The following is an 8,756-nucleotide window of genomic DNA, read 5'->3' as shown; positions in this document are numbered from 1 at the left end:
ATATTCATTGTCAAATATAACAAAGTAACAATACCAAGAGGGAGAAAAAGCTTCAAGTTTGTGAAGATATGGACTAAAACCTTCTTCTTACATGCTTATGTCTCAATAAGAATGAGAAGAATCTAATAACATGTGAAGGCAAAAACACTACTGCCAGAGCAAACTTGTGTGGTTGCCAGATTGATCTTACGGCAAGAACAGTCTTGCTCTATCTCGTTCATTTTTGTCGGCTTCTCACCCAATAGTAAAGCCCCGAGAAAGATATCTTATCAACCAAGCGAAAGTACGAAATCCTCCAAGCCTTCTTCAACGACAGGATGCCCCAAAATGTCCAGAATCCAACCACAAATCCTATCATCATGCCAATGAAACACCATAGAGTCTCAGACTCATCACTGTTTCTTGTATCCAACACTGGTTCATCAGATCCTGGTACTTCATCCCCTGTGCACTTCTTCGTCAATGGTGTTCCACAGAGATCAGGGTTGCCGGCATATATGGTTGGATCTGTAAGAGTCTGCATCTGGTTGCCCACCGGAATCCTCCCTGATAGTTTGTTATATGACAGGTTCAAGTAGCTCAGATAATTCAACGCAGAAATGCTCGATGGGATCTCCCCATCGAGTAGGTTCTTCGAGAGATCAAGAGATTCTAGCTGTTGCAGGTTGCCAATCTTCCTTGGAATACTTCCTTTCAAACTGTTACCTGATAAGTTTAAGCTCTGCAACCCAACAAGATCTGTGATGCTATCCGGGATTTGTCCATGTAGATCGTTTGCAGACAGGTCCGTGGACATCACCAAAGAAAGTGTGTTGCTGTATTCTAGGTCTCTTCCTTTGATGGTCACCAACAAGCTCTCTTGATATATTGCCGTCAGCTCGATCCCTACGTAGTCCACTGTGTTACCTGAAGCAGTCGTAACGAAGAACTCAGTGATACGTTTATCTGTTGAGACCATGGCACTTAGATTGGCAATCCAGTGAGGAACTGTTCCTGCAAAATTGTTCCCTGCAAGATCCAACACTTGAAGTTCGGAGAGTAGTCCTAATTGATCTGGAATAATTCCACCGAGCATGTTCGATCGAAGACGAAGCATCTTAAGATGTGTTAGGCTTTCTCCGATCCATGGTGGAATGCTTCCCTTCAAGCTGTTCTCTCCAAGATCAAGGATGTACAGGTAAGTGCATTTCTCCAAAGAAGGTATACCCCCATGAAGACTGTTGTTGTTCAAGTGCAAGGATCCCAGGAAGCTCTCCGTGCCAATCCATTGAGGAATCGTTCCCGATAAGTTGTTGTTCGCAAGATTAAGGACAGAAAAGAATCCTAATCCTGTAGTGACTTTCGAGCAGCGAGGGATTTCTCCTGATAAGAGATTACTCGATAAGTCGAGCACTTCCAACATCTGCATCTCACAGATGGACGATGGAATCGTACCAGAAATATGGTTTCGCGAAAGCGAAACGCTCCACAAATCAGTCACGTTATTGAGTATTGGACGAAGATCTCCGGAGAAGGAATTGTCTGAAAGATAGAGGTAACGCACCCCATTGCCAATGCGAGGTAGTGAGCCATGGAATTGGTTCGACTGGAGATCGATGATGGCGGCGTTCTTAAACGTGAAGGTGTCGGGAATGACGCCTCGTATATGATTATGCGAGAGATTAAAATAGTAGACTCGTGATGATGAGTTCCAAAACCAATCTGGCACGGCTGCAGAAATGTTGGCGTCGGACATGTCCATCGTCGAGAACATCCTCTGCGTCCGCAGCCATGCCGGGAACTGCGGTCCCAGAACACAGGAGCCCAGGTGAATGTTCTTGAGCTGGAACTGAGGAAGCCAACTAGAGCTGAATCTGAGAACCAGCGAGTTCGAAGACAGGAGCAGAGCTTCTAACTTTGTTACGTTGCTGAAGTGCACATCGGAGACGATGCCAGAGAGTTGATTGAAGCCGACATCCAACACGATTAGCTCCGAGAGCTGCCCGAAAGATTCAGGAATTGGCCCCTGTAACATGTTGCCTAGGTAGAGGAAGCTCAGTGACGACAGGGTTCCAAGAGATGGAGGAATGAGACAACAGAGCAAGTTGTCCTCAAGATGCAGAGACTTTAAATTCCTGAGCTCCCCAATCCAATCAGGAACTGCACCACCTAGAGCATTGTTCGCCAGATTTAATACCTGCAAGCTGTTTCTGACACATCCAGACAACTGCTTGTCAAAATTCGAGATGTCTGCACTGATCCCATTATGTGACAGGTCTAGAATCTGCAAGTTGCATAGGTTTTTAATGTTCCAAGATGTGGTATCATTGAAATCATTTCTACCGAGTTTTAACAGCTGAAGGGAAGCCAAATTCCCAAAGCCAGAGATCGGGCCTTGGAACTGGTTGAAGGAGAGATCGATACTATTGAGATTGCTGATGTTGAACAGGGAGTGATAACAGAGAGATTTTCTATGATAAAAGAGAGATATTCTCAACTGCATAGCAGATGAGATTTCCTCAACTGCACGAGGAAATCTCTCAGTTAAAGAAATATCCTCTTTCACTATGTATAAATAGACTTCATTCTCTCATTCTATCATGGTATCAGAGCGGCGTTCTTCTTTTTGAGTCTTTCAACCTCACCCATCAGCTTCACGTCAGGCCATGGAAGCTGCTGCTGCATCATCATCTTCCCACCTTTCATCGCCGCCAGTGCCCTGTCACTGACCCTTTGCTCCAGATCTGTCAGATCTGCTCTGCTTACGCGTGCTGGTCCATCGACCAGCTCCTGGCCTTCTCCCTTCAACGCCTCCGCCACCGCTGTCCTCGACTCCGGCAACATTATCCTCACTGCTTTCGAGAGGACCTTCTGGGTGCAGGCCTCCCAACAGCCAGCATCCTGCTCTGCCTTCGCAGAGACAAGCAGCCTTCGGTAACTTTCCACGCTGCTGCCTCATTGCCAAGGTTCCTCACTGCTGATCTATTGCACACAGATCTGCAGTTGTCTTGCAGAAAGCTGATCACGCCACTAGCTGCATAACTGCCCAGAGTCCCTCCTATAGAACTGCTGCATAGAAATCTATAGCTTTACACCATCTTGCATAGGTCTTTTCCTTTAACGAAGACCTTATTCTTTCACAGATCTTATTTGCCACCACCTAAGGTGATATTGATCTATACCAACACTTCTTTCTCCCTGATCATATCTTCCATATGTCATCATCATCTACCTCTGATGCTCCCATTACTGTTCCCGCAGGGAACCATAGTATCTTCCCACATACAAACCTTATCTCCATAAATGCAGCAACCCTCATCCCCTTCAAATTATCCAACGGTGGTAACTACGCATCATGGCGTGCTCAATTCTCTAATATACTATTTGGCTATGATCTTCTAGGCTATGTCGATGGCTCTCTTCGTTGTCCACCGGCGATGCTCAACATCCCAGGAACATCCGATCCAGTACCAAATCCGGATCACAAACTATGGTTACGCCAGGATCGCCTCATCCTTCAAGTAATTCAAGCCTCGGTCGCTGGATCCCTTGCCCCACTCATTTCTTCATGTGACACTACTGCCGAAGCTTGGTGCAAGTTGCAAACCACCTTGGCCAATCGTTCTCGCACTCGCATGCTTAGTCTTCTATCCAGCCTCATGAAGATAAAACAAGATAAAACAAGAGGGAAGTAATATTAATGATTATCTACATAACATAAAGGTTATTATCGATAACTTGGCCTTGGTAGGTCATTCCCTCAGTGATGAAGAAGTTACTGTTTATATCCTCAATGGCCTCGGAGACGAGTACAAGGAATTGGCAGCAGCAATACGGGCGCGTGATTCACCAATCACATTCGAAGAACTTTTCGACAAGCTGATTGACTTTGAGATATATCTCAAACGCGAGGACAAACCGCCAAGACCATCCATCACAGCTCAAGTCACTCAAAAAAGGAGGGGCAATTCGTATAACAAGATTGTCAACAAAGGTTTGACCAAGACACATTCTGAACCTATGAGCTCTAAACCAACTATTCCTCCTCCTCATCCTCAACATTCCAATCACAACAACCAAGGTGGCTTCTTCAATCATCCGCAGTCCTAGCGCCCTCACTACACAAACCAACAAAGAATTGTTTGCCAACTATGTGATAAAGTCGGTCACTCTGTAAAGGTCTGTCGATCTCGACCCAAACTTCCTACTCAATCACATTGGCCTCAAGCAAATCTCACGACTACTCCAACGACCAGTGATCATAATTGGATTGTGGACTCTAGCGCATCCCACCACATCACCTCAGATCTCCAGAACTTGTCCATCCACAACAACTATGGTGGCACTAAGGACATCATCATCGGTGACAGTAAAGGAATTCTTATTACTCATACGGGTTCTACACTACTTAATTCACCTACCACAACCTTTACACTCGATGATGTTTTATGTGCACCTTACATTAAACGAAATCTCATTTCCGTTTCTCAAATTTGCAAACAAAATAATACCTCCATTTAATTCTTTCCTAACTCTTTTCTTGTTAAGGATTTGAGCACGGGGGCATCATTAGTCCAAGGCCAAAGTAAGGACAATGTTTATGAATGGCCGTCACTTCCACAAATAAAACAGCCCACTGCTTGCTCCTCTATTGCAGCTTCAATCGATGTGTGGCATCGTCGTCTCGGTCATCCCTCTCTCCCTATCCAAAATAAATTACTTTCTCGTTATTCTCTTCCTACTCTTACAAATAATAGGGTTGTCACTTATTGTGATGCTTGTCTTCATAATAAAAGTCATAGACTTCCTTTTAGTGTTTCTTCTATATCATGTTTTAAACCATTTGAAATTATTTATACTGATGTTTGGGGCCCTGCTCCTGGCACTTCTTTTGATAAGTTTAGCTTTTATGTTATTTTTGTCGACTATTTTACTAAATACACATGGCTATATCCTCTTCGTCATAAATCAGAAGTTTCAAAAGTCTTTACCAACTTTAAAAAGCTGGTTGAAAACTTCTTTCAGTCTACAATTAAAACAGTCTACTCTGATAGTGGAGGTGAATTTCAAGCCCTCACATCCTACCTCTCAACTTGTGGCATCCAACACCTTAAGTCACCCTCACACACTCCTCAACTAGTTGGCTCTGCTGAACGTAAACATCAACATATCGTAGAAACTGGTCTCACACTTCTACATCAAGCCTCCATGCCACCAACTTTTTGGTATGCCGTCTTTCAAACTGCTGTCTACCTTATTAATCGTTTGCTCACTCCAGTTCTTCAATACCAGTCTCCATTTGAAAAACTATTTTCCAAATCCCCAAACATTCAAAAACTCAGAATATTTGGTTGTTTATATTATCCGTGGCTACGTCCCTATGCCCCACACAAGTTAGCGCCAAGATATAAAGCTTGCATCTTCATAGGATATTCTCTTGAGCATAATGCCTTTCGGTGCTACGAACCACAATCTCAAAAAGTCTTTATTTCACGACATGTTGTTTTTGTTGAATCTGCCTTTTCATTTCAAAACCATGAATCTCCTACCATTCATACCACTCCGACAAATATTCATTCCTGGAGTATACATTCGATCCCCTCAAACGAACCTCCTCCCACACCATCCAGTCCTATTGTTGAAGATCCACACTCTTTTGTTCTCCCGGTTCAACAACTCTCAACTCCCCTCATTCCTTCTCCCCTTCCTTCTTCACAAGTCTCCCCTACCACTGAAGTCGTATCCTCAGAAACACAACAACTTTCTTTACCTAGTGTCATCGATGTATCTCAACCTCTCTTGCATCCTATCGATGCCTCTCCACCACTCTTACCAATAACACAACCTGTAGTTCCTAGCCATCCAATGACAACACGCTCAAAAAGTGGTATCTTTAAACCACGTCAGGTTCTCGACCTCCATACTATCACCAATTCTTCTCTTGAGACCAGTGAACCCACCACAATTACTCAAGCACAAAAATCTTCACATTGGCGTCAAGCTATGTGTGAAGAATATGATGCTCTTCTACATAACTCCACATGGACTCTTGTACCCTCTCATCCTGCACAAAATATCATCGGGTGTAAATGGGTATTCCGAATTAAGCGAAACCCCGACGGGTCCGTTGCTCGATATAAAGCACGATTAGTAGCCAAAGGGTTTCATCAACGACCTGGAGTTGATTTTACAAAGACTTTTAGTCTTGTAGTTAAACCCACAACAATTCGGCTTATTCTAAGTTTGGCCATCTCCAGAGGTTGCAATTTACGACAACTAGACGTTAACAATGTCTTTTTACAGGGGACTCTAACTGAAGATGTCTTTATGCAGCAACCCCCTGGCTTTGTTCATCACCCGTATCCGAGACATGTTTGCAAATTACAAAAAGCCATTTATGGTCTCCGTCAAGCTCCCAAAGCTTGGTATACTGAACTTGGATCGTTTCTGATATCAATTGGCTTCATCAACTCCAAGTCTGACACCTCTTTATTCCTCCGACAACATCATGGCAATACAATATATCTTCTATTTTATGTAGATGATATTATTGTTACAGGCAATGATCCCTTGGAGGTTCAGACATTTTTAAATCAATTGGCTGATCGATTCTCCCTCAAAGACTTAGGACCATTGAGCTACTTTCTAGGAATGGAAGCAACATTTACATCCTCCGGTGTCTTCCTCTCTCAAAGAAAGTATATTCAAGACTTATTATCAAAGACAAATATGCAGGATGCGAAAGTAGTTGCTACTCCTCTCTCTACTGGTGAATCACTCAAATTATGTGATGGTAGCCCTACCACGGACTCAACTCAATACCGACAAGTACTTGGCTCCTTACAATATTTGGCTCTCACCCGTCCAGATATCTCATTTGCAGTCAATAAATTGTCTCAATACATGCACCAACCTTCTGCTATACATTGGTCTACGATTAAACGAATTTTGCGATATCTTAAAGGGACCCTTAATCATGGTCTCTTTCTCCGCAAAACCACTCAGCTTCATCTCCATGCCTTTGCTGATGCTGATTGGGCAGAAAACTTTGATGATAGAACCTCTACGTCAGGGTATGTCATCTTTCTTGGGTCTAATCCAATCAGCTGGAGTTCTAAGAAGCAAAAGACAGTAGCTCGGTCTACAATTGAAGCTGAATATCGTGCTATTGCTACCACTGCTGCTGAACTCAACTGGATCACAAATCTCCTCAAGGAACTCAAAGTTAGCTTTACTCATACTCCCACAATATATTGTGACAATGTTGGAGTTACCTACTTATGTGTCAATCCAATGTTCCACTCACGCATGAAACACATCGCCATCGACTTTCACTTCGTGCGAGATCAAGTTGTCAGACATCAACTTCGTGTCTCTCATGTCCATACGGCTGATCAACTTGCAGACTCACTCACGAAGCCTCTAGCCCGCAAACTATTTTTGTTTCATCGATCCAAGATCGGTATCCTTGATAGGAGCTCGATCTTGCGGGGGCATAATAACAGAGAGATTTTCTCTGATAAAAGAGAGATATTCTCAACTGCATAGCAGATGAGATTTCCTCAACTGCATGAGGAAATCTCTCTGCTCAGTTAAAGAAATATCCTCTTTCACTATGTATAAATAGACTTCACATGATACTAGTTGAAGTGTACCTTTTTGTTTTATCCTTATAATTTCATTCTTCGTTCTCTCGTTCTACCAGGAGTAGAGGACCCAAATAATTTGAGCTAAGATCCAGGGTTGTAAATGATGTGAAGTTAGCAGATGGAGGAAGAGTATTAGGAAGGCGAAGTAGCTGGCAATTGAAAAGGCGCAGCACTGACAACTTCGGGAGCTTGGTTACTTCGTCGAACAAATCGCCTGCTGCCGAAATGTTAATGGCGGACATGTCGAGGTACCTCAAGGAGGAGAGACGAGAGATCCGGTGGAAGTTATCGACGACGAGAGGACGAGGAGGGAAGGAGAGCCAGTGGAGATCAAGGTACTGCAGGCGAGAAAGGTTGCCGAGCTGATGTGGAATCGTGCCGCCGAAGGTTGCGTCGGAGAGGTTCAGGTACCGCAAGCTCGTCAGCGAGCCGATGAAGCGTGGGATGCTTGCTCCATCGAATCTGTTTCTGCTCAAGTCCAGGTAGCTCAAGTGCTTCAGCTCGGGCAGAGAAGGACTGATCTCCCCGGACAAGAAGTTGTCGTCGTCGTCAGGTGAGGGTGAGGGGTTGCGCAGTCGGAGCTGGATGACATGGCCGGTGCGGTTGCTGCAGCGAACGCCTCGCCATCTGCAGCAGTCGTCACCCGCCCAGGAAGACAGCCGGCCGCTGGGATCGATCAGGCCTTGCTTGAGCTTGAGAAGAGCTGCCCTTTCATTCCCTTTGCAACGAGCGCTGGAGTCGCCTGCTGCCGCGGCAGAATGGATGATTCCCATGAACAGAAACATGAAGAAAAGGGTTAGAGGCCGTGGCGCTCCATTCTCCATGATCATACATACAGACAGGAGCTGAGAGAAACATTCGATATATAAACAGAAGAACTCTTTATGTCTTCTTCTCTCACTGTCATCGTCTGTGGGCAGTTGGCAGAGGAGACTTCCGAGCTTGGTGTTTTTTTCCATGCTGACTGGACAAGCAAGGCCGCAAATTTCTGCAAAAGACGCGTTGGAAAGGTTTTATAATGGTCAAAGTCTTCCTTCAGCCGCAGTGGAAGAGTGGCTGTGACTGATCTACCCATCTCTCACGTTCTCAACACTGAGAATTAAGGATCAAAGTGATCAAAAACTGAAT

The 8,756-nt window shown here is 44.4% G+C and overlaps 2 protein-coding genes across 2 annotated transcripts; both read right to left on the bottom strand.

The window, feature by feature from the left end:
- Window positions 1-217: 217 nt before the first annotated feature.
- LOC135679698 (receptor-like protein EIX2) lies at window positions 218-3,298 on the bottom strand. The gene is made up of 3 exons (XM_065193678.1): window positions 3,270-3,298; window positions 2,620-2,929; window positions 218-2,263 (listed from the first exon to the last, which is right to left on the bottom strand). The coding sequence occupies exons 1-3, from the start codon at window positions 3,296-3,298 to the stop codon at window positions 218-220; spliced, it is 2,385 nt and encodes a 794-aa protein (XP_065049750.1).
- A 4,359-nt stretch (window positions 3,299-7,657) lies between these two features.
- Window positions 7,658-8,401, bottom strand: LOC135679697 (receptor-like protein EIX1). The gene has a single exon (XM_065193677.1). The coding sequence runs from the start codon at window positions 8,399-8,401 to the stop codon at window positions 7,658-7,660; it is 744 nt and encodes a 247-aa protein (XP_065049749.1).
- Between the last annotated feature and the right edge of the window lie 355 nt (window positions 8,402-8,756).

This window comes from Musa acuminata, chromosome BXJ1-7 (assembly GCF_036884655.1).
Source record: "Musa acuminata AAA Group cultivar baxijiao chromosome BXJ1-7, Cavendish_Baxijiao_AAA, whole genome shotgun sequence".
Taxonomy (NCBI): domain Eukaryota; kingdom Viridiplantae; phylum Streptophyta; class Magnoliopsida; order Zingiberales; family Musaceae; genus Musa; species Musa acuminata.
This window is presented reverse-complemented; position numbering and strand designations above follow the sequence as displayed.